Source organism: Rhinolophus ferrumequinum, chromosome 11 (genome assembly GCF_004115265.2).
Source record: "Rhinolophus ferrumequinum isolate MPI-CBG mRhiFer1 chromosome 11, mRhiFer1_v1.p, whole genome shotgun sequence".
NCBI lineage: Eukaryota > Metazoa > Chordata > Mammalia > Chiroptera > Rhinolophidae > Rhinolophus > Rhinolophus ferrumequinum.
This window is the reverse complement of record NC_046294.1, coordinates 50,471,346-50,498,756: the sequence shown is the minus strand read 5'-3', so window position 1 is coordinate 50,498,756 and position 27,411 is coordinate 50,471,346. Positions and strand designations below refer to the sequence as shown.

Below are 27,411 nucleotides of genomic sequence, written 5' to 3'. Positions count from 1 at the left end.
CATCATTAGTCATTATGGAAATGCAAATCAAAACCATAATGAGATACTACTTCATACCCACCAGGACAGACAGACAAACGGAGATAGATAGATAGATAGATAGATAGATAGATAGATAGATAGATAGATATAGATAGAATTTTAAAATTAGAAAAAAATAATAATAATAAGTGTTGGTAGCATGTGGAGAAATTAGAAACCCTCATATATTGCTGCTGGAATTGTAAAATGGTCACCGCTGTGCAAAAAGTTGGCAATTCCTCAAAAAGATAAACAGAAACTACCATATGACCCAGCAATTCCATTCCTAGGTATATACCCAAAAGAACTGAAAACATGTTTGTAAACAAATATTTATACACAAATGTTCATAGCAGTACTATTCACTATAGCCAAAAGGTAAAAACAACCCAAATATCCATCAACAGATGAATGGATAAACAAAATATGGCCTCGTCATACAATGGGATATTACTCAGCCATAAAAAAGAAATAAGTACTGACACATGCTACACATGGATGCACCTCAAAAACATTCTGCTAAGTGAAAACAGCCAGACATAAAGGGTTACATATTGTATGAGTCCACTTATATGAAATATTCAGAATAGGCAAATCCATGGAGACAGAAGCAGACTGGTGTTTGCCAGAGAGATGGGGAGGGCAAAATGGTGAGTGAACGCCGAATGGGTATGGGATTTTCTTTTGGGGGATGAAAATGTTACACAACTTGATAGAGGTGATGGTTGCACAACATTCTGAACATACCAATGCTACTGTATTGCACACTTTAAAATGGTTAATTTTATGTTATGTGAATTTCATCTCAATAAAAAAAAAAAAGACATAGCCGTGAAATAACCTACATATCATGAGGGCAGACAAGGTGGAAGAGGACAGCGATAAGAATAGTCCCATAAATTAACTACAAAATCCAGAATAATAAAAGACATTAGAAGTAGATTTAAGATTCTCAGGTGAAATAGTTAATGACATTCCACTTAACTTTCTTATTTTATGCAAAAAGCTGCCAATATTTTTTCCTATTAAACACTCATCCACACCCACTAACACACAACTAAAAAGCAACATATTATAGCAGGGAAAGAGCATTCAAATGAAAGGTTTTAATCCACTCTCCCTGCCACGAAAGTGAGGAAAATCATTTAACTCCACCAGGCCTCAGTTTCTTTAACTATAAAATGAGATGAGACTATTACTAATAAAGACAATAATAAAATAAAAAAAAAGACAGCAAAAGACACAAGGGAAAAAACATTCATGAGCACTTACAGTATGCCAGGCAGTGTTTTTTTCCATGTTAATTTTAATACTTAAACATTAATATATTAAGGGTTAATATATTCAATACAACCCTGTGAAACAGATACTATTAATTATCCCCACTTTAAAGGTGAGGAAACTGAGCCACTGAGAGGATTAGGTAGAAGAGCCGTGCAGTCTGGCTCCACAGCCCGTCTTCTTAATGGCCATGCTGGACTTGATCTCTAAGACCTTTTCCAGTTCTAACATTCTGGGTCCGTGTACATTTAAGGCAACTTAAGGACATATTAAACCCTTCTGCTTCAGCCACCACTTAGCAATTATCATTCTTGAAATACACTAAGAGGCTTGTTCTGAATGACATCTAACTTCACCAGATGTGCAATCCCGACAGACCTCTGATGAAGGATTATAATGGAAAGAAACGGCTCATTGTATCTGGTTATCTGTGTGAGATACTGCCAAGTGCCAAAGAGCCCAGAGGAGATTTACATGTCACTCAAAATTCTTCTGAAGCCAGGCCTAACCCTTCTTTTTCAGGGAAGAGAACAGGCACTTGGTCTGAGTGAGTACTTACTAAACTGTTAAGGAAACAGGTAATTTCACAGGTCCAATGAGCAGGAGCAATTCTTGGCAAGTGATCATTGTGTGTTTCTAGATCATTGGTCAACAAACATTCCTGGTCAATGGCCCGATAGTAAATATTTTAGGCTTTGCAAGCCACATGTCATCTCTTTGTTTTCTCCTTCAAATCATTTACAAATGTAAAAATGATTCTTAGCTCACAGGCCATACAAAAACATGTGTGGACTGTAGTTTGTTTACCCCTATACTAGATCATTGGATGAGACACCTTTTAAAACATGTTACTGTACATGTAAGATTTTAGCTGCTATCATATCATAACACTGTCCTTAACTTCATTAAAACTCTAAAGTTCTACTGAAATAATCAAGTTGACTGACTCACTATGTAATCAGGATAACTGATTATAAAGCAAACAGTATTATACATATACTTACTCATTCAGTGTTTACTAAACATCTAATACATAGAGGTTGCCAGGCAGATGCCACCATCCTTATAAAACTACCCAACCAGCTAAGTTTCTGAGTGAAGTAAAAATGCAAACGTGGCGTAAGAAAGGTTGGGGGGGAAAAAGCTACAGGAGTTCTGATGTGGTAAAGATTCCATCTAGTAGAAGCAGCACATCAAAGGTTGCAAGGGGTGGCAGTATTTGGGATAGATTAAGGAGTACTAAAAGCTGAATGACAGTGAAGGATAAGTCCCACACACACTGAACACCTTTAGCCAAACGTGAGAGTGGGAAAACACAAGCTGCATTTGGAGAAAATTAAATAGTCGTCCAATGGGCTCAGCTTGGAGATGTGGTAATTACTCGAAACTCTGAGGAAGGAAATAGTGGGAGATAAAGCTGAAAAAAGTAGGTTGGGAGGCCCAGGGGACCCAAAGCTTTGAAAGCCATGCTAAAGAGCAAAGACAAAGTCAACCTTTGGTCAATAAGGACTCGTGAAAAATTTCTGACAATGTAGGTAATGCTCGGCCCTAAATTTCAGGAAGGTTCCTCTGGTAATGACGAATGTGAACTAGAGGAGGCAGAATGTCCAAACACCAGTTGGGGGCTTTTCTGAAAATCCACACTTACTAGAGGTAATGAGACAGAGCTCAAACCATGAAAAAAAGACAGACAGACAAAGAAAGAGACAGAGATAGGGAGAGAGAAACAGAGAGAGACAGACAAAGAGGAACAAGGAAGAGGAGGAGGTGGAAGGAGAATAAGGAGAAGAAAAGAGAAAAGCAGAAACAGAAACAAAAGCACTACACCACTGACTGAATATAGGCTGATGGAGAGTAGAAAATCGGGTCAGAAATCTGGACACATCTAGCAAACAATGGTTACTCTATACAACCAAAATGAAAGTACGCTTTAGGAAGATTAATCGGCAGTGGTGAGTAAGACAGAGTGGATACAAAGAGACTAGAGTGCATAGCATAGGCCCGCCAGGAAACTAGTGCAGTCATCAGCCCTCGGGATGCCGCTGGGAGCTAGGATTACGGCAGGGGAGACGGAAAAGGAGTCATGGATGTGGGTTATTTCAAACAAGGATGCAAAAGAGTCCAGTGACTGAATCCAGTGAATAAAAGAAATCAATCAAACCTAACTGCAGATTTGAGGCCTGGATAAGTGGGAAAGTAGTTAATAAAGATGTGGAAAATGGGAAGGGAAAGCAAGGCTGGAGAGAAAAATAAAGACTTCCATTTAAGGTATAATAACTTACAAATGGCAGGTGTCCACGCAGAAATGGGCAGGAACTACTTAAACATAAAGAACTAGAATTTTGAGTAACAAGCTATACAACTGATGAAAACCAAGGAGTATATCCCAATAGAATTTTTAATGATCTGGGTCAACAGAAGCTTCATTCATTCATTTAACAATATTTATTAATTATTGCTATATGCCAGGCATGGTCCTAAATACTATGGATAAATTAGCGATGAAGATACACCTTGTTCCTGCCCTAACATAGCTTCCACTCTAATACGAAAGAAAGATGACCAAATGGGCAATCAGAACAGAACAGGATAAGGATCCGTCACCCGGGAAATGAAACACCGTTTGCTATGGGAGCACATAAGAGGGGTACCCAAACTGGATTTAGGGGGTATTCACAGGAAACCATTCTATGGAAATGGGACCTAAGCTAAACTGAGATGCATAAATTTTAGCATAAGAAAGTATTATGGGTGGGGTGCTTAGAAATCAGGAACCAGACCATAGCCAGATCTTATAAATCATTCATTTATTGCTCTGAAATGATCTGAATAAAGAAGAGACACAACCAGCATTTCAACAAGATACATCTGGCTACAACGTCAAGAACCAGGAAGGAAATATGTAGATATTTAGCAGGTACCATCAGCAGTGAGTCAAAAAACAGGGAGGGGTCCAGGATTACCCCTGTTCTAACATGAGAAAGCGATGGATAAGCAGTACCATTGACTAAACTAAGGAACACAACAGAAAGAGGGTTTTTTTGAAAGGGGGAGGGAAATGGGCTCAGTTTGGGACTGTACATTGTTCAGTCTCTGAACTATTAAAGCAATTTGACACACATCTAGATATATGGGAATACAGACTGGAGGTGAAGACTTGGGAGCGGGTTGAATCAGCCAGATACAATAGATGAATAAGAAGACAAAAGACCCAAGGGGAAGCCAGAGGACAGTGGCTTAAGGACTGCACCAAAAGCTCTCCCCAGCAGGACTGTTCTCTGTTATTCTTCAAACTGTAAGTGAGCTTTGCAAGCAGCCCTTCTTCTACTTACTTAGTAGAATAAGAAACTATAATGGGTAAGGGAAAAAAAAACAAAACAATGGCTCATTCTACTACCTGAGCACAATTTCAGATGCAATGTGTATACTTTTTTAAAATATAGTATTTATTTGTACAACTATTCCTAAAATAGCTACCTGATGAATCCATAAGACAGCCTGTGTTCCTATGTGTATATGTTCCTTTGGACATTAACCACTTTTAAGTGTCAGCCAAGTTAAACAGAATAATTATGCAAGTATCTCCGTCAAGCACCTTCAAGCCGTGGGCACCAGATGCTCAGCTGTTAGGGAGGGAGGCAAGCCCTCTTCTTAGACACTGAGCTGATGCTGAATATGTATTTTTCCTCAGGTTTTGTATAAGGTTTGGGACAACAGAGGATGTTTTCCTCTCCCTCAAAACAGTGAAACCTAATGAGAAATAAGAATAGTGTTAGTAAAAAAGGTATACAGATACTGAAACTAAGATCAATTCTTTTTTTTCTTTTTAATTCAAGTCAAGAGGATGAAGAGATTCTTGTTCATACTTCAGTGTTTCAAACAACCCTCAAAAAATCATCACAATCATAGTCACACACTCCAAGTACGAAGTGGACTAATGTCATTAATGTTACTCCCTGACGTGAGGACGGCAAGTGCCCCTGCTGAAGTAGCCATCCTTTAGGCGAAAAGTATATTTTAGAATAGGGTAGAGATAGGAACCATGTGATCCTAGTAAACTTCATCCACTCATGGAAAAATATTTACTAAGCGTAGTCTATGCTAATTCCTGGGGCTGTAAAAGCGGGGTAAGACACAACCTCAATCCTAAAGGAGCTTACATCCTAAGAGGAGGAAAAGATGTGTATACAAATTACTATCACTGTGAGAGAAGTGGGAGAGGAAGAGGAGCCAATAGTGATATCCTGTTAGCTAGCATTAGTGGAGAGACTTTAAATAAAAGAAAGGATTCCCAGATCTGCAGATAAACCGAAACTCTGGGGGGGAAGGGGGAATACAGTCAAGAATGCCCTCATCACAAATGTCAGAGAGAATAGTAAAAACCAGTTTTCAAATTTTTAAACAAAACAGAATTTTAAACTCTCTGAATCCCCTAGTGAGGACAAGTCTGGAGCTCTGTTTCTATTTACTTCTCAAGAATCTAAAATATCTATATGAAGAACCATGTTTGGCTTTGAATTTTCCGGTATCAAAATTCTGAAAAGCTCAGATTGTGCTAAGAAGACAAGAACTTCCAAATGCATAACAGGAAACGTGGCATTTTCCCAGATTATTCTCTGGCATCAATGAAGAGAGAGAATGGGGACCACACTGCAGCAGCAGGATTTATAAATATGAATTACAGGATAAGATGATTTTCCAAACATCTGTCAGAAGTTAATTTGATCCAAGAGAAAAGAGGGGGAAAAAAAGACTCAGAGGGAAGCCAAATATAGTGACTAATGCACGGAACTTTTTGTGGATTTCAGTGGGCTGATGGCCTCATGGGCATTGCATGCCCACTCCACAATAATAAATACCCAAAGTCTGTGCAATACTGCACTTTATACCATTCAAAGCACTTTCCCGTGTACTCTCTCATTTTATTCTCACAATGCACACAGTCTATCTCTGGTAAAAAGTAAAGACAAGAGACTTAGTACTTTGACACGCCATACGAATTGGGGAGAAATGTGCAGATGCCAGATAGCATAGTGTTTAAGAGAAAAAGCCTTTGAATAAGTCAGACCTGGATTTGAATCATGGACCTGCTACCTTACTAAACTATGTAATCTTGGGTCAGTAGTTTAATGTTCTCTAGTAGGGTACTTTATCGGTAAAATGACGATAACTATCTTGTGGGGTTGTTACACAAATTAAATAAAAACACGTAAAACAACCGATATGGTGTCTCACATAAAGTAGGCATTTCGAAAATGAAAACTAACAACAGTTGTCTTCAAAAGTTCTGTACCTACCTGGTGTAATACTGTGACTAGGCTATCTCAAACAACTCAGAAACAAAGTTTTACCCTGGATTTAAACTGAGCTCACATACCTGGATGTTTTATAATAAAGCAGGCAGCTATTAGACACAGCCCCTGAGAATCTGTCTAGTCTTTGTTTCTTATATTTTGTAATAGGGAGCAGGAGGTACAAAGGAAACTAAATAGGATATGTGTAGAAATTAGCTATTTTTATGATTTTCCTACTTTTGCTTGAGACCTGGCAGAAATTATACGATAGCCCTTTGTTTGTTGTTCAAACATAGGTTACTGGGGACATTTAATCCCTACTTCTGAACGTTCTGCTTGTGTCCTGTGTAGAACGCACTTTGGAAACAAGTTAGCACCCATTAATTTGACTAGCAAGAGGAAGCAGCCATCTTTTTAATTTAATACAGTTAACTAAATGGAACTCTCTTGACTTTTCTAGAAAGGTTTCAACATCTTTATCCTGAAAATGAAAAACTAATAGCTGCCCACTTCAGCTGCTGTAAGTTAAAGAAGATATCTCTAACAGCATGTGACCACAATCAAAGTTAATCAAGTTAAATGATGAAAGAAACCTCAAAAAGAAATTAAATGATGAAAATATCTATCCATCACTTTTACATAGGTGACACAGTATAATGAAGAAAGTACGTATCTAGAAAGAAAGAGATATGTTCTGATCCTGGTTCTGCCACTAATTCTCCTGATATCTTGGTCATTCACTTATTCCCCAAATACTTATTGTGTACCTATTAGATGCCTGCTATTATTACTATTATTACTACTACTACTACTAAAACTACTAATAATAGATGCTCTACCTTCCTCAGAAGCCACTTGTAAGGATGGAGTTAATCATTTATAAGCAAATCCTTAAAAGTAAAAAAGCTACGAAAGTAAGTATGTAGTGGTTTTATTCTATTACATATTACATGTATATGATATTATCGCTATGTCTAACTTTCAGCTATAGCATGAAACTAACTTGCCATGTCAAGTTCAAGAGTTCATGAGGCTCCCTGAGCCTCAGTTTCTTCATCCATGAAATAGGGGCATTGATCCAGATAACTCTAGTATTCCTTCCAGTGTTAATCAGCTAATTAGGATATTCTTACTTTTAAGATGAGGAACCTAAAACTAAGAGAGGTTAAGTGATTTGCTCAAGGAACACAGTACCAGAATAAAACTGGGATTAGAATTCAGATTTTCTGCTTTTGAAAAGCAGTCCTGGAAAAATGTAAAATAGGATTTTTCATTTGTTCAGGCTCTCAGATCATAAAACTTACTGTTGTCCCTAAATCTTTAATCTCAGCTTGACTGTGTACTTGAGATGATCAAGTTATGTGGCTGCATTTGTGAAATTAATCACCAAATTGCTATTTTAATCTCTTGAGAGTTTCATTCCAAAAAGATTTGATTCTTTTTTGTTGGATTCTATTTCTGCTCTAATTTTTTTTCCCTTTAAAATGAGAGAGCATTGCCATCTACTGGCCTCTGAAGACACTGCTGTTATAGTTTTTAGTCTGAGAAAAGAATTCTTACCAAGCTAATGCTTTTTGCACGTGGTCAAAAACACAACAGTTAAGAGTTATTATGACAGTATGAGTTCATAAAAATAAAACTCCAAAAGATGGAGCTGGAGGTACAGTCGGGTGGGAGAGAGAAATAGCATTCCCTCAAGACTTTTAATCTCAATTATTGTCACGAATAGTCCTAAACACAGCAAGCACTCACCTGCATTCATTAATACATTTTTATTGAGCCCCCGTACATGGCAGCACTGTGCAAGGGACACAACTGACGTAATGGTAAGCATTAGAGATGTGATCCCTCTTATCAATAGGTTTAGAGCCTGTTGAGTAGTAGTTTCCATTTATCATTGAACCCTATTCGTGGGCCATGCTTGGAATATACATTATCACCTTTAATCTACGAAGAGGTAGAAATTATCTCCATTTACAGAGGAGAAGACAAACGCAGAGATGACTCACTTTGTCCAAGATCTCTCTTATAGGTAAGCAGCAGTGCCTGGAATTAAATTCACATCAATCTGATTCCAAAACCCAATTCTTAACCACCAGGAGTGTGCGTGCATCCAGGCAGCTGTCAGCATCCTCCCAGAAAGTAGATGTCAAAAGGAAATTCAGGTAAAGATGATCCTACGTGTCTATATTAAAGGCAAAACCTCCTGAACTTGGATCTGCAAGGGTTCCAGCTTATTGGATAAAAAGCTCGCCCAACAGCCTCTCATTCCCCGTCTCCTCAATTGCCATCCTAGCAGTTAAATCCACCCAGAAAACACAGCTCCTAGCCATCCTGTCTTATTCACCAACCCCCATCCACCCCGACTTCAAGCTACAAGTGTTCCTCTCTGTTTCTCTACAGTCCCCAAACATTAAACAGAACACCTGTTCCTAAGGTGCTCTTCAAATTATTTAAGGTTTGCTATAATTCACCTGTGTTATCTGCAAGACCCAAATAACCGATATCAAAAACAAGTTTTCAAACCAAAGCCATTTGTAAACTGGAGTTCTTCTGGAATATACGTAGTTTTATCTCCTCAACAAAAAAGAATAAATATTTGTGAATCTGTGTTTAATCCTTTTTTCATCCCCAGTACCTGTGAGATAATAAAATAAATACATATATTGGTCTCTGCCCCCAGCTCCTGGCACAGAGCTCTTAAAGCCCTTGTAATTTCCTAGGTGATAAAAGCCTACAAGCATCTTTGTTCTAATATTTGGTCTTTGATCCCAGTTCCTGACACAGGGCTCTTGAACACCTTGTAATTTCCTGGGTGTGTGTCTTTTGTTCTAACGAGGGAACGCTGCTGGATTGTTCCTGGATGAGGGGTGGTCACTGGAAAGACCTAGCCAGGATTAGAAGCTTGGAATTTTCAGCCCTGCCGCCAATCCTCCAGAGAGGGGAGAGGGGCTGAAAATGGAACGATCGATCATGCCTACATGATGAAGCCTCCATAAGATTCTGAAGGTACAGGGTTCAGACTCGTGCACTGTTGATGGGACTGCCGACTGGTGCAGCCCCTATGGAAAACAGTATAGCGATTCCTCAAAAAAACTAGAAATGGACATACCATACAACCCAGCAATTGCACATCTGGGTATTTATCCAAAGAAAATGAAAACACTAATTTGAAAAGATATATGCACCCCTATGTTCATTACAGCATTATTTACCATAGCCAAGATATAGAAGCAGCCTAGACGTCCATCAATAGATGAATGGATAGAGAAGATGTGGTAATGATATACAATGGAATATTACTCAGCCATAAAAAAGAACGAAATCTTGCCATTTGCAACAACATGTATGGCTCTAGAGGGCAAACTAAGTGAAATAAATCAGGCAGAGAAAGACAAATGCCATAAGGTTTCACTTATATATGGAATGTAAAAACAAAACAAAACAGACTCATAGAAACAGATACCAAAAGGATGGTTACCACAAAGGAGGGAGTGGGGGGATGGGTGAAAAGGGGAAGGGGAATATAGTCAATAATATCATGATACATTTGCACCGTGATAGACGATTACTAGAATTAGTGAGCTGATCACATTGTAAGGTATCAATATGTCAAATCACTGCATTGTACCCCTGAAACTAATATAACCAATACAGAACTGTACGCCAATTGTACTTATATACTTAAAGTAAAAAGGAAGGAAGGAAGGAAGGAAAGAAGGAAGGAAGGAAGGAAGGAAGGAAGGAAGGAAGGAAGGAAGGAAGGAAGGAAGGAAAGAAGGAAGGAAGGGGAAAAAAGGGAAGAAGGAAGGGAAGAGGGGAGTTGGGAGGGAGGGAGGGAGGAAAAACTACAGGGGTCAGGCTGGCCAACATACACACTGGGAGGGTGACATACCCCAACTCCACAGGACAAAATCTCCTGTACTCGGAACCCTCCCAGATCTCGCCCTACACATCTCTTCCATCTGGCTATTTATCTGTATCCTTTATGAAATCCTTTAATAAACTAGTAAACGTAAGTGTTTCCACGAGTTCTGTGGGCCGCTCTAGCAGATTAAACAAACTCAAGGAGGGAGTTGTTGGAACCTTGAACCTACAGCCGGTTGGTCAGAAGCACGAGTGATAACGGGATTGTGACTGGTATCTGAAGTGGGGTATGGGGGCAGTCTTGTAGGACTGAGCCCGTAACCTGACACTATGTCCAGGTAGACAGTGTTAATAGTGAGTTAAATTGAAGGGCACCCAGCTGGTGTCACAGAGAATTGCTTGTTGGTGTGGGGGAAACATCCGCACATTTTGGGGACCAGAAGCATTAGAAGTGAAGTGTGAGTAGTAAAAGAGACACACAGGAAAGAGGAAAAAGGTTGGAAAGAACTGGGTTTTTCCCTACAACAGGAGAGAAAAAAGACTTGTTTTTTCATTTTACTACCTAGTTTAATAATGGGCGAATAGTAGGTACTTGATATTTATTGACCGAAAAAAACATGAATCACTTTTACAACTAAAGATAGATTTTCATCATTTATTCAATTATTTCTTTGCACTGCTGTTAAAAATTTAAGAGTTCCACATTTGTATGCCAGATAAATGATATTTTACTACATAAAGTTAACAACATATCACTGCCTAATACTGCCAGCTGAGGTTTCTGAACACTGGATTCAAACCCACAGTGTTTACTTTAGTCAAAGACTTTCAAATGGATTAGCTTCCAAACATACTCCTAGTAGTGAGACTCCTCGTGCATTGTAGTAGATAGTAGAGACACTTACTAGGTTCCTAAAAACTCAACAGTTTTGAGAAGTGAGTAAATCCTTTTTGGGAAAAAGATAACAAGGCAAAAGTTCTGAGCAAATAAATAATTTCATCTTTTAGACCATAGTGGCTGAAGGCACTTTAAGTAATATGGTCAGAGAGAAGATTAACAGCAACATAATCATCAGAAGTAATAGTAAAAGTGTTTCTGATTACAGCTAATATAAAAAAACAAGAATGCTAAGGAAGGGATCAAGAAAAAAATTTAGTTACTATTTTAAAAGTTGCTTTAAAACATGCTTCCGTATTGCTTCATGAGTGTAATTCTTACTCTCCTGTATACCGTGTTTCCCCGAAAATAAGACCTAGCCAGACCATCAGCTCTAATACGTCTTTTGGAGCAAAAATTAATATAAGACCCGGTCTTATTTTACTATAATATAAAACCAGGTATAATATAATATAATATAATATAATATAATATAATATAATATAATATAAGATACCGGGTCTTATATTAATTTTTGCTCCAAAAGACGCATTAGAGCTGATTGTCTGGCTAGGTCTTATTTTGGGGGAAACATGATAAAACACACATTATTAAAATACAATCCTGTTCTGACAGCCATGTTGCTTCAGCATTTTTTAAATCCTTCATGCGGTATTTCAAACACAGACATGCTAACCATTAGCAGTTATTGTGATTACAAATATATTTGGACTTATTCCTACCACTGCCTCTGTGCTACAAGTTTCTGTTTACTATTTGTTTTCATTTCTGTTCTCCTTTTCTGTCTCCTATCAAGTTAACAAAGTTTTCTACACTTTATATTCCCTTTTCTCCCTCTGTTAATTAAAAATCTGTGTTCTGTTTCTAGTCATGACTAGGTATCTTTCAATTTTTAACATGCATACTTGATCGCAAATTTTTCTAAGAAATTCTACAGTTGGTTAGAATCTCTATTCGTCTCCCAGACAAATCAGTGACCTCGGTGAGTCTTCCATCTTTAAACCCCGTCCCTCACCTTATTGTCTGGGGCAATGTTTCTCAAACTCTCTGTGGGAAAGCACCAGTTGCTTTTCCTTCAACCCCTTGCAAACCAATACTTTTGGAAAGTACACTAAAAAGGCACAATAATGTCAAATTGCCATAAAAGTTTTGAAACATTTACTTTCAATTTTTATACTTGGCGCACCACAGGCTGCTGACAGATGGTTTTTGGATTGGTTCTGGTCCGCATGTTATACTTTGAATAACAATGCTCTAGCTTGTTTTGCCTTAAAACACAGAAACTTACTATATGTTAGTTTTTGTTTGCTTATTAGTTTACAGGCAGTAGCTAATTCACTAACGTTTGAACCATTTTTATGCACCTTGCTGTAACTTGCTGTTACTACCCACATCTTCCCTTTGGAATCACTTCTCGATCTGCATCATTCACTACAGCATAGAGAAAGGGTCTGTGGGTAATAAACTCGCAATCTTTGCACATTTAAAATTGCCTCTGTCACTCCTGACTGAAAGTTCACAATAAATAGAATTATACATGAATAGTTAACAGCACTTTGAAGATATATTTCTTCTGGCATCTACCGTTGCTGATGAGACATTGGCTGTCAGCCTAATTCATGTAATATTTTCATTCTCCCTGCTAGCTTTTAAGATTTTCCCTTTTAAAATTATCCGTATAGATCTGCAGTTTCTCAAAGATGTCTAAGATGTCTCAGAGAGAGCCCTAGCTTAGATTTTAGTGCTCATTTTGCTCAGAGGAGTACATCTTTCAGCCAACTATGCCCAAAGCTTTTGCTTCCGCCCACTTCTTTATGTTTCTATTCCATTTCTGTTTCAAAGACAATCATTATCTTGCTTTTTGTTTCTTTGTTTTAGTAAGGTAGGTCCTCTTTAAATTTCTGATTTCATCAGTCATTGCTTTTTGTTTGATGCAGCAGAGGGGATCAAAGTGTACACTTACGAGGCCATCTTGACAAGAAATACTGATTTCTTAAAAAAGAAAAAATAAATGCTTTTTAAGGTTCTGCCTCTGTGTCAGGTGTTCATCTGAAAGCTGGTACAGGGGCAAGATAAGTGGGACTTATATAAGTGGGACTCATTAACTGAAGGACTATACAATAAAATGTACCACTTACGACAATCATATATTCAATAATCATTTATTGACCATTTGGTCTTGAATCTCTCAGCTCTGCTACTTAGTAGCTGTGTCATCTTGGGAAACTGACCTGTGCCAGTTCCTCTTCTATACGAGGACAATTCTGAGGTTTAAAGGAGGTAAAATATGTAAAGCACTTACAATAGTGCCTGGCATATATGCTTCCACACAGGAGAAAAACTTCCCACTTCATTTCCCAGGGGAGAAGGTAATTAAAAGAACATTTGCAGTTTTTTCACATCCTTCACGCACTCATCCCCAAGACCCGCAGGTGCCTTATCTGATTGTTGAGCTTGGGAGAGGAAACTGAGCGACTGCCTCAGTCCTTTCTGCTCCCCTCCCTTCAGGAACAGCCTGTCTAAAACACACAAGAATTCTGCTCTGGGCAAGGAGGATCGGGCTTTGTTCCTGTAAGGGGAAGTCCCCAGTTTTGCTTGCTTTTTTTGTGTTTTGTGGGTGAAGGCTCAATTAGAAAGGAAGTATACTCGTAGGACAACAGCTCTGACGGCCATTCCAGAAAAAGAGTTCCAAAATTGCTTTGATGGGTGGACTAGGTGCTGGCGTCGGTGCCTAGCTTCCCAAGGTGACCGTAGTGATATTCAGCAATGAGGTCTGTAGTACTTTTTCTAGGATGAGTTCGTGAACTTAATTGTCTGACTTCATATACCTATGTCAAAGGTATACATAAGATGTTGATACACTACAGGGTCTCAGAAGATGAGGACTTTACAATAAAGAAAGAAGAAAAGCTTATCAGAGCCTAAACTGAGTCCTGAAGAAGTCACCAAGAATAGCTTCCATTATGCCAAATCCGATGGGAAATTTTCAGTTCTCATCTTATTTGACCACTCCTCAAAAGAGAAAAACAAAACAAAACAAAAAACTCTCTCTTTGGCCTCGGAGACTGTATAAGAGATTTCACTCTCTTTCCCTTATTTGTCTCTCGCCATTCCTTCTCAGTCACCTTTTCCAATGCCTCTGCCTTTATTTGGTCTTTAACAGTTAGACGTCATCAAGGCTTGGTTACTAAGCTCCTTTTTTCTCACTGTAGAGCCTGTCCTTAGCCTATCTTATCTGTACTCAAGACTTCACTGACTATTGGCCCCATACTTGTGTCTCTAACTCACTTCTCTCCTCTAACTCCAGACTCATACCCTGTTTCCCCGAAAATAAGACCTAGCCGGACCATCAGCTCTAATGCGTCTTTTGGAGCAAAAATTAATATAAGACCGAGTCTTTTTTTTTTTTTTTTACACTTTTCCAACAAGTATTTATTATTAGTTAAGCCATGATTCAGGATCCCAGGGCGGGATGTACCCAGGTCTCCCTTCACCTCCCCGGGAGAAGGACGGAGGACAGAAGAGAGGTGGGGTGGAGCCAGTTTAGATCTTCCCAGGAAATGTGCCTTCTGCCCGGCGGTCATCCCAGGTCGACACCCAGGATATGGGGCACAGAGACTTGTACACACGCCGGTACCATTCGCACACGGAGACATCACCCCCTTTAGCAGTCATTGCCTTCTCACAGCGGTGGAAGTCCAGGTAGTTCTGCCAACAGTTCCTGGTCTGATTCTGGTTGGGGAAGCGGCTGTCGAAAGGGGCAGTCTGGTAATTCTTGATTTTGGTCTTGATGTCTTCTGCCATCTTGCTGACTCCTAAAAAAAACCCCTGAAGCGGCTCCCGGTTCAATGTAAGACCGAGTTTTATATTACATTACATTACATTACATAAGACCCGGTCTTACATTAAAATAAGACCGGGTCTTATAATAAGTTTTGCTCCAAAAGACGCATTAGAGCTGATGGTCCGGCTAGGGCTTATTTTCGGGGAAACACGGTATATCCAAATGCCTACTTAACATCTACACATGGCTATCCTGAAGGCATCTCAAAGTCCATATGATCAAATTTCAACTCAGGATCTGCATCCACCAATCCCGGTCTGCCTCCAGTGTCCCTTAGTTTTCTGTGTTTGGCACTTTTATCCATCCAGTTACTTCACCCAAGCCAGAAACCTAAAAGTCATCCTTAACACCTCCTTTTCCCTTATATCCCAAATTCAAACCATACCAAATCCTAATGGCTTTACCTCCTAAAACTCTCTTAAATCCATCTTCTCTCTATTCTACCACAACCCTGTTATTCCAAAGTATCAGCACCTCTTACCTAATACACTGGAGGAGCCTCCTTACTGTCTTCCCACATGTACTCTTGTATCTTTTACAATCAATCTTGACTGCAGCCACAGTGAAATTATTAAAACCCAAATCTATATCTGTGCCGGGCTAAAAATCCTTTAACATGCTCCACCGCTATTAGGATAAAATCCTATAAAAGGTTCTGTATGATGTGGTCTTTACCCACCTCCCCAGCCTCATCGGGTATCATTCTCCTTCATCACTCTGACCTTCATTCAGTCCCTAAAACTCACCATGTCCAGTTCCACTACATGGCCTTCCAACATGTTACCCTCCTCTGCCTGGAATGTTCTCTATTCAGCCCCACTCCCTCCACATAGTTCACTTCCACTCATCCTCTACATCGTAACCTTAAAAGTCAAGTCGCCAAGAAGACTTTTCTTGAGTCACTGGAGTGGGTAATAAGGTCCTTAGTACACACTTTAATAGCACTTACCACCATTTGTGTTTGTGTATTTATTTGTTAGGTTCCTTTATCACTGTTTGCCTCTTCCAAATATTCCATGACAATAGGAAAATATCCATTTGCTCACTACTGTACCCTTAGCTCTTAGAGCACAGTAGCTGACATTCAGCAGGTGCTCAATAAACAGTTGTTGAATGAATGGAGCATTCTAGCAATAGCATTTAAGACAACCAAGAATTATGAAGTAGCATGATCACTAAGAGCAAACAACATAGAAAACGTGCCTCATTGGTTTGTAGCTATTATTAAGTGGGACAAGTGGGATAAAGAACATGAATCACCTGGCCTAGTACCATAAATACTAGTAGGTGCTTGGTAAACATGGATTCTCTTTCCTTTCCTTTCTCTAATCGCCTGTAGATATATAGTGCTGACGATAATATAACCTGACTCATAATTTCTTAAATGTACTGAAAGTTGTAAAAGCTATCTGAAACATTTAATAAAATTGTATTGCATCTAATCAAAATTCACCATTCTTAACTCCCAAAGAATTATGTAGAATAAGAAAACACAGTTCAGATTTTCTTTTAAAAAATGAAGATAACCTGGATTCAGAAAACATGAATTGGGGTGGTTACAAAATAAGTTTTCATTTTTAAAGGCTTCCACCCTAAGCCACACTACACAACGAACTTACAATGGTTCTGTTTACACAGAGCATTTCACCGTACAAGTCAAGGCACAGCCGCACTAAACAAAACTCATAGCACCAGGAAAGTCCTCTTACCTTATGTTCAAACGGAGCACCATAGTAGCCATCATTCAGCCCAAAAATTATTTCATTTTGGTTGCGGGCATGAATCTAAGAGAAGAGGAAAACACACTATTAGTTCTCCTCATTCCAATCAAGTTTTAATATCATCAGAGAATGAAGTACAGCAGGACACCTCAATGCTGAAAAACCAGTTGGCGGTATATAACAAGCCAGCAGAAAACAAATCACTATCACCAGACCAAGTAATCAACTGAGAGTTTCCTGCTTTAGTCAAAGGTCTCACAAAACCATCACATGAGAGCACAGGCACCATCCTTCACACGTATTTTCCACAAACGCTTCTTGAAGTTGTTATGGGAAGACTATTCCTAAAGTACATTCAGAGGCATACCACATTATGTCAGACAAAACACAATCCAGCTAATCTATAAAATACTTTTAAAAATATGAAGATCTAGAAAAAAAAAAGATTAGTCTTTTCTATTTTCAAATTTCAAAAAGACAGTGTAAAGATGATATCCAATCCCTACAGTCTTTATACGTCTACTAATTATTGTCTGCATACCACTCTCTTTCAAATGCAACTAACTGGAGCTTCAGTCAGTGCCACCTCAAATTAAACTTCACCTAAAAGGTGGGAGAATTAAAATTTTTAAATTGAAGAGCTAAAATAAAAAACCTTAAAATAGTACAAAGTATCCAATTGTGAAACATGAAAATAGATTTAGTGACCTGATCAGAAAGAGTTGTAGCTAAAGAAATTTTAGTTTCTTCAGTAAAAGATTGAGAGAGGGTTCAAGTTGAGGAAAGACAAGAAGGATGACCAGACCAGAATATTCGATCTCCTTTGTCTAGCTACAGACAGAATAGCCAGAATCAGCAGCAGAAAATCCCTGTGAACATTCGTCTGACTTCCGTATCTCCTACCTCTACTATTAAAGCAAAATTAATCACATGCTCCCTGTTCACCGACAACATTTACTCAACTGAATACACCACCACCAAAAGATGAGTCTACAATAATAAATTTATACTGAAAACTATAAATCCATCTCAAGAAGTATTTCATTTTATGAGAGAAAAGAGAAAGCATCATGAAATCAATTTTAAGATTAGAAGGTACCTGAAATTTTACAAACATAAAATATTTTATACACATATATACACCTAGGGTAATAAGAGATTAAAATTATATGCATCTAAATGTTAACAATGGTTGTCACTGGGCAGAAGGATTACACATCATTTTTTATTCTCTTCTCTGAGCTTTTAAAAAATGTCCAAATTGTCCACAAAAAACATGTATTACTTTTAAAATTGGAAGAAAATTACCATTAAAGAAGGGAGAAGGACTACCATCAGGAGCAAATTTAATATGAGGGGAAACTTCTCAGAGCATAAGCTTCCTGGCAATGGTATTAAATTAGTTTGCTGAAAATAAGAGACAACTTGGTTCTAGTACTTAAAAAGACAGTGGGCTAAAAAAAAAAAAAAATCAAGTGATCTGTGTTCTAATTCAAACTACAACTGTTTGATAAGGAACCTGACTTGTTTCTCTTTATAGCCCTAGTGCCTAGCACTCCACCTAACATGAGTATAGTAGACAACCAATGTGAATGGTCCATGACCTAATTTCCTCATCAGCCAAAACCAGAAAACACTCCTTGCTCTGTCTTACAGGGGTGTCACAAAGATTAAATGAGATAATTGGATATGAAAGTACTTGTAGAAATTCGACATGAACAATATTGGGGGGAATCTAATAATCTATCAGAATCAGGCAACCATAAAGCTCACAAAGATCCCTTTGCTTTTGAAGTAATAAAGAAGAAAAACATGATTAAAAAAACAAATACTCCACACTACTACGTACTGTGTTTCCCCAAAAATAAGACCTAGCAGAACAATCAGCTCTAATGCGTCTTTTGGAGCAAAAATTAAAATAAGACCCGGTCTTATATTATATATTATATTACATTATATTATATTATAGTATAGTAAAATAAGACTGGGTCTTATATTAATTTTTGCTCCAAAAGATGCATTAGAGCTGATTGTCTGGCTAGGTCTTATTTTCGGGGAAACACAGTACATTCAGAATTATTAAATTATGCTATTAAGTGTAAATATACTATCCTTTACTCATTACTTACAGATTACTGGCCCAACAAGAATTGTGTTAGAATCCTAATATGGAGATTACAGAATAGAGAACTCTATTAATCCAACCACAACCTTGTATTTTGATCCCTTTAAAAAGGCACAATTTTTAAGATAGCTGATTCGAGTTAGTGAAATGATTAAAAATATAGTCTGAGCAATGGAACAAGCAATAGGCTAAATTCACCAATCACTGTGTGACCTTTAGTAAATTACTTAATCTCTCTGATCTTACATTTTTTCACTTAAATACTGAGGAAAATAACAAAACTTGCTCACATGATCTTCAAAAGGCCCCAGGTCATGGTGTGCATGTAAAAAGACTGTATAAATGTAAAAGATTACTCAAATAATTAAAGGGTGTCCAATTGCTGTTGTTATTACTACAAAGTTCAACCACTTAAACTAAACGCAAGCACTCCTGCCATTACACATGGTCCACGTAAGCAGTTCAACAAATTCCCACCTTGAATAGAGCTATTTTCAAACTCCTTTGTCATCAAAATCCAAGTCACGGCCAGCTAGTTCATGGGGAAAACCAGCTAGTTTCTGGGGAAAACATCTTGATGAACTCTATTACTTCTAAAGGCTATTCAGGAAACTGAATACGTGGCACAAACAAGTATGTGACTTTGGACAAGTTGTATCACCACTCTGGGCCATACTTTCCTCAACTAAAAATGAATGGATTGGATTATGTTCCATAATATCATATTTCTGTGCCTATCCCTATCTTTTTTCCTCTAGCAAATTCCAACATATCATTCAAAATTCACTTAGGATTATCAACCAACTTAATATAACTGACATTTGTAAAACATTCTACTCTATGACAGCAGCATACATATCACATGTACAGCAAACATTCACCAAGACAGACTATTTATTCTGGACCATAAAATAAATCTCAAAAAAGACAAAAGGGTTGAAATCATACAAACTACTTCCTCTAAACTCAACAGAATTAAAATAGAAAGTCCACAAACATTTGAAAATTAAACAACATACCTCTAAATAACCCTTGGGTCAAAAATAAATAAAAGGGAAATTAGAAAATATGTGTAACTGAGTGAAAAATGCAAATACAATACCAAAATTTGGGGGTTACAGCTAAAGCTTAGAGGAGAATTTATTAAATGCTTATTTTAGACAAGAGAAGTCTCAAATCAGTAATCCAGGATCCTACCTTAAGAAACTAGCAAAGAAGAGCAAATTAAACCCAAATCAAGCAAAAGGAAGAAAATAATAAAGGTAAAAGCACAAATCAGTGAAATTGAAAACAATCATAATAAAGATATGCAATCAAATCAAACACTAGTTCTTTGAAAAGCTAATAAAATTGATAAATCTCTACTCAGAGTGATCATGAGAAAAAGAAGACAGAAATTACCAACAACAATAATAAGAGAGGAAAGAATTATTATATATCCTACATATATGAAAATGATATGGTAAAATTGTAGAAATTATTACAGCAATAAATTTGCAACCTTAGGTGAAATTGACAAATTCTTTGGAAGACAACCTATCAAAGCTCACTTATTAAGACATAGATAACCTGAATAGCCCCTTATCTAATAATTTAATCATACTTCTAAACTTCCCCACAAAGAAATCTTAACACATAGACGGACTCACTAAAGAATTCTGTCAAACATTTGAGAAATAAATAACAATAATTCTACACAAATTCCTCCCGATAATACAAGAGTAAACACTTCCCCATCCATTTTGAGACCAGCATTACTCTGATACTAATCCAGACAAGGACATTTCAAGAAAAGTACAGACCAATATCCTTTATGGACACAGACGGAAAAAACCTTAATGAAATTCCAAGAAAAGTACACACCAATATCCTTTATGGACACAGATGGAAAAAACCTTAATGAAATACTACCAAATCAAATCCAATCTAAATAAAAGGAAACCTCCTGAACCTGATAAACTGTCTACAAAATTTATAGCTAATATACTTGTGAAAGACTGAATACTTTCCCCCAAGACCAGCAACAAAACAAAGATGTCCACACTACTCACTTCTATCGATTTGATGTTGTACTGCGGTCTTAACCAGTGAAATAAGACAAGAAAAAGAAAGACATACACATTACAAAGGAAGAAAGTAAACCATCTGTTTTCACAGACAACATGACTTCCTACATAGCAATCTACAAAAGGAATCCACACATACACAAACAAAAACCCTATTAGATGTAATAAGTGAGGTTAGTAAGGTCGTAGAATAAAAGATCAATACAGAAATGTTTCTATATAATAGCAACAAAACTTGGAAATAGGGATATTTTAAAAAGAAATACCATTTAAATTAGCATCAGTAAACATGGAATCCATAGGTACAAATCTAACAAAATACATGCAAGATCTGTATGTTGTATGCTACAAAAATTGATGAATAAAATCAAAGATTTTCACAAATGAAAACATATATCATCTCTATAGATTCAAACACTCAATACTGTTCAGATGTCAATTCTCCCCAAATTTTCTTAGATTCAACACCTATTAAAATCCCAGCAGGATTCTAGTAGAAATTGACAGACTGATTTTAAAGTGTATATGCAAAAGCGAAAGATCTAGAAGAGCCAGAACAACTATGAAAAGAGAATAAAGTTGGAGGATTCCTATTATCTAAATTCAAGATTGCATAAAACTTCGGCAATCAAGATAATGTATTAGCATAGGGACAGATGTGGAGGTCAGTGTAACAGAATAGGGTCCAGAAATAGACCCCCATAAATGATTTTCAACAACTGATTTCCAACAAAAATGACAAGGCAATTCAATGGAGAAATAACAGCCTTTACAACAAGGAGTATAGGAACAAATGTTCATCCATCTGCAAAACAATGTACCTTACACTTCATATAAAAATGAATTCAAAATGTATCATAGACATAAATGTAACACCTAAAACTATAAAATTTCTAGAAGAACTTCAAATGAGTAAATCTTTATTACCTTGGGTTAGGCAAAGATGTCTTAGAGAAAACATAAAAGGCATGAAACATAAAAGGAAAAACTTATATCGTGGACTTCACCAACATTTAAAAACTTCTCTACTTTGAATGACACTTAAAAAATTGAAAAGACCAGCCACAGACTGGCAGAAAATATTTGGAAAATATGTATCTTAAAAAGGAACGACTCACATCCAGAATACATACAGAAATTTTACAACTCAATAATGAGAATTCAAACAACAAAATTAAAAATGGACAAAAGATCCAAAAAAATATTTCACTAAAGAGGGAGAGAGAGAGAGAGAGAGATTGATGGCACATAAACATTTTTTTAAATGCTCAACATCATTTTGTCATTAGGAAAATTAAAATTAAAATCCTGATGAAATACCACTTCAAATCCATTAAAATGCAGAATGGTAGTCACTTTAGAAAACAATTTGGCAGTTTCCTATAAAATTCAACATATACTTACCATTAGACCCAGAAATTCCATTCCTGGGTATTTACTAAGAGAAATGTCAACACAAAGACCTGTATTTAAATATTCATAGCAGTATTACCATGTTTCCCCCTAAAATAAGACCTAGCCGGACCATCAGCTCTAATGCGTCTTTTGGAGCAAAAATTAATATAAGACTCGGTCTTATTTTAATATAATATAAGACCAGGTCTATAATATAATACAATATAATATAATACCGGGTCCTATGTTAATTTTTGCTCCAAAAGACACATTAGAGCTGATGGTCTGGCTAGGTCTTATTTTCAGGGAAACACGGTATTCACTGTGGTGGTGGTGGTTACTCAACTTTATACACTTTTCAAACTCATGGAAGTCTACATTTTAAATGAGTGAATTTTATTGCATGTAAATCATACCTCTACCAACCTATCTTGTAAAAAAAAAAAGCCATTTCACTCCAAAGTCAGCCCTCCCTGAAACTATCAGGCTCGTGTGACCATCTCCTCCATTTACTCCCATAGCTCTCTATGTAGGAATTAATCAATCATCAGTTTTCAGGGTCTAAGAATCTTGTCTTACTCATCTCTGGATGCTTCCCATTGAGAACAATGCCTAGTAGAAAACAGGTCAATCAATGCCCAGAAGTGATTCTGGCTATTATCCTGATACATCTTAGTCTTGCTTTCCTCTAAAAATCTGTAATTTTATTTTATCTGATTTTCTAGTAGTATGTTACTTGTTATACCTAACTCACAGGTGAATTTTCACTTTCTACAAGGGTATTAAATTTCAAATTGGCTTAAAAAAACATGTTTTCTTTTTCTTTTGTTCTGTTTTACCTGCATAACTAACTTCGTAAGAAGACACCTGAATGCTGACTCTTAAACTGGGCAGGTTAGACACAAGTACAGTTAGGTATTTTAAGGCCACCACTTAAGGAATGTGTGAGTTGAAAAGCATGATGCAAGCCATCTTCTCTGGCCAAAAACTCGCCTACAAGCTTATAGCCCTGCAACTGTAACATTAGGAAGCGCCATCCTCCACAAAACAATACCTTCAGAAGAAAAACAAACAAATGCTTAATATCTTGGTCTATCCACAGGGAGCCAACTTAGCATGTGGGAAGCTAGAAAGGGTGTGTGCTTCAGTTTAGGGCCCTGGTTGGCCAGCCCAAGGGCAGTAAGTTCCTGGTACGAAAGAGAGAAGGAAGGTCCTAAGCCAAAAGTCATCATTTTGTCAATTAAGATCAGCCCTAAAACAGAGGAAAAAATATAAAAATAAAAAAGATTAAAAGTTTGTAGCAGGTTAGAATTTAACTAAGAAATATATCTATTACATGTATTGCTCTGGTAACAAAGGACACAGAATATAGTACGATAAGCAGAACGAGAACAGAAATTTTCTATAATCTAAAAAGAATTGTTTCTTTCAAAGAAACATACCAGAAATTATGTGTAATAAATATTAAGAAACATCAGGGATGTTTGTAGATATGACCAACATTTTAGGGTTACCTTTGACAGCAGTCCCACATGAATCACAAAACAGAAATGGCATTCATTGCAAGGTGGAGTGGGTGGATACACCCATGTGATACATCACAAAAGAGAACGAATTTTTAAATCAGGGGTCTAGATTTCAATCCTAGCTCCACCTAGCAGTGTGATCTTGAGCAATTCCCTCAATTCCTTGAGGTTTAATTTTCCCATCTGGAAAATAAAGGCAATTACTTTACTATCAACCTTCACAAGGTTGCTGTAAACATTAATTGTAATAACCTATGTCTGGGGATGGCCAATCGTTTCCATTTCATACGCAGTGCTGATATATCGCTATGAGTTGCATCCTGGAACAGCGTTAGAAAGGATTATGGAGCTACTTCTGAGCTCAGCTAGAAGAGCGTAGCTATCGGCTTTACCAGTTTTGCCAGGCACCACTAGCTCTAGGGCCTACAGCAAGTTCCTCACAGAGAAAAGGGAGCAGTATATAAGCCTGGTATTTGGCATCCCTCGGCTCAATAAGCAGTAGTTCTTCCTAGTCCTAGAGTAACCCAGCTCTAATGGTCATAAGAGAAGGTATTTAATAGTTTGTTCCTTGTTCCTCATTTTCAACTTAATTTTCAGATTCTAGAGGGCAACATCCGTAAGACAGAAGAAGCCTTGTGCTATGAGAAAGCATATTCTTTCCTACCAAAACCAAATCCTCTTATATTAGCAGCTTAGGGCCCCTGTTCATAAGTTTCTTTTTTTCTTTAAACTTGGCAATGATTCAAATTTTTATAATTACGTAAACAATCATAAAAAGTCTCTCTTTATAGAAGGAAATGTAGAATCAGAAGAATCAACAGAAAGGTTAATGCAGAGAAGACAACTACTTGAAACTGCAGCCTGAAAATTACCTGCTGACCCAAGTATTTCAGCCCATCCAAACAGACTTTCCACTCAATCAGCAGCTGGTAGACGTCCTCTTTTCCACCCCATATCTTCACCACGAAACATGACACAGACGTATCAAGACGGTCCGGCATTAGTCCAAAATCAAGACTCCGCCACGTTGGATTCTATTGATGGAAAGGAAAACATGTTTTAGGAACACTCTAACTTGTTTACAGTTATTCCAATTAGGTTGTAAATCATTTTGTTTTTAAAAAAAACCAAAGACCTCATAAATGTATTAAATTGCAAACTTAAGTGAACCAAGAAGACATTCCGATTACAGACGATAATGATACTTCTGAATTTCTCTGTTTATTTATTATACCTATTAAAAGGAACATAGGTTCTAACCTCTCATTAATACAGCTTCATATGGCAATTTGTTTATTTATTCAACACATAATACACAATTATTAAGAACCGACACATCAATGCCCTCAAAATACCTCCAACCTATTGTTGGAGTCAAACCTCTATTTAAATAATCCCATTGTTTCATGAAAAGTTCAATTAACAGAATGATGCAAAAGGTTACACAGTAGCACAGGAGGGAATAACAAACATTGAAGGAACAGAGGAAAGACCACAGAGGCTGTGAAACTTGGCTTTTAAAGGACAAATAGGATTTCACCAGATTAAAATAAGGTATCCAGACAAAGAGAATGGGATAAACAAGGGCTCAGAGGTGTGAAATAGCAAGGAGTGGTCAGAGAACTAAGGCAACTGCTGGAACACACAACACAAGAGTGACAGGACACAAAGCTAGAGATAAACAAGGGAAGATCCTTTATGCCTTGCCACGGAGGTAGTCCTTTACTCTGTACAACATGTAGGGCAATTGAGGTTTTAAGGTTAATGAACTACTTATTATATGCAACAACATGGATGAACTGCACAAGTATTGTGCTAAACAAAAGTGTACATGCCACATAAAAGTTCAAAAACTAGCAGAATTAATCGATGGTTCTAGAAGTCAGGATAATGGTTTTGGCAGAAGGTAGTAACTAGAGGGAGAACACAAAAGGTACTGATAACGGTCTATCTCTCGATCGGGTTACACTGATCTGTTCCCTTTGAAAAGTGATCAGGCCATGATTTGTGCCCTTTACTGTAATGTGTGCTGTATCTCAATGAAAAAGTAATAAAACTGATTTTTAAAAGACACACATTCAAAAACTTTATTGCCCAATGTTATTGCAAAGACCCATAAAATGATTTTTATTTATATTTACCTATACACATCAGCCCATTTTCAATGGAACAAATTATTCAAGTGCTAACATCATTTAGGGACCTAGACTATATTCACTAATTCACAGTGGCAGAATATCAGGGTATTTAAAGCTCTGAAAAGTTCACTGCCTATTAACTATCCACAAGAGAATCTAAATTATTTATTACCAGGAGAATTTCTCTATAATACTGCTCAATAACTTCTCAGTTAATACCTCTTATTTATTAAAGAAACACACAAATACAGAAAAATTTCAAAACACACACAAACTAGCTATCACTGGTCTTACCACTCAATAACAAATGTATGGTTACAAGAAACACAACTAAGAATCTTCATAAAAATTGTTCCATATTATGCTAAGTGAAATAAGTCAGGCAGAAAAAGTTGAGAACCATATGATTCCACTGATATATGGGATATAAAACTGAAAGCAACAAAGGAACAAGACAAACAAATAAAGAAACAAAAACTCATAGACAAAGATAATAGTTTAGTGGTTATCAGAGACTAAGGGGAGAGGAGGGTGGGAGATGAGATTAAAGGGGATCACATATATGGTGATGGAAAGAGAACGGACTCTGGGTGGTGAACACACAATGTGACATATAGATGATGTACTACAGAATTATACACTTGAAGCCTATGTAACTTTACTAACCATTGTCACCCAAATAAACTTTAATTATAAAAAAATAGTTCCAACTTTCTCAAAACATGCAAGACAACGCTCAGGTAATGCATACTGAATTTATAAGTAGTAGCTAGCTATTCCTCAGCCCAATAAATTTTCTTTCCCCTGTCTCATTCACCTCTATTCACCCTTCATGTCTCAATTTAGGAATTACTTATTGTTAGAAATCTTTCCTAACCAGTCTCTTCAAAATTGAGATAAATAATACTCCTACATGTTTTCATTAAATCTTCTTCTTCCCTGGTTGCTATAACTGCATGTGTCAATTATCTTAGTCTCCCTCCAAATCATGTATTTGACCAGGTAGAAGTTGGAAAACTCTGAAGACGATGCAGGGTAACACAGGGTAACATAATTTGGCATAAGCAAGAGGAGCTGACTCCCTACTCACAGACACACCCCCCACAGGGATGAAATGGTCATTCATTCAGTCACAATTCAACTGAAACACAAACTTGGTTTGAGATCACTCAGGCCAGTATCTCATAAATACTTGTACTGTTCGGTTCAGTTTTTTCCCAAAGATTTAAAAACAG

The 27,411-nt window shown here is 37.2% G+C and overlaps 2 protein-coding genes across 2 annotated transcripts in view; both read right to left on the bottom strand.

Annotated features, from left to right (window-relative positions):
- Positions 1 to 27,411, bottom strand: part of UVRAG (UV radiation resistance associated) — a 273,971-nt gene that overhangs the window by 209,374 nt on the left and 37,186 nt on the right. Inside the window, exons 4-5 of the mRNA XM_033120283.1 lie at positions 24,911 to 25,072; positions 16,915 to 16,989 (exon numbers count right to left, since the gene is read on the bottom strand). Of these exons, the coding sequence (XP_032976174.1) occupies positions 16,915 to 16,989; positions 24,911 to 25,072 (237 nt within the window). The remainder of the gene's footprint in view (positions 1 to 16,914; positions 16,990 to 24,910; positions 25,073 to 27,411) is intronic.
- LOC117030283 (cytochrome c oxidase subunit 6B1) lies at positions 14,759 to 15,207 on the bottom strand. Its single transcript, XM_033120284.1, has one exon. The coding sequence runs from the start codon at positions 15,163 to 15,165 to the stop codon at positions 14,905 to 14,907; it is 261 nt and encodes an 86-aa protein (XP_032976175.1). The 5' UTR covers positions 15,166 to 15,207; the 3' UTR covers positions 14,759 to 14,904.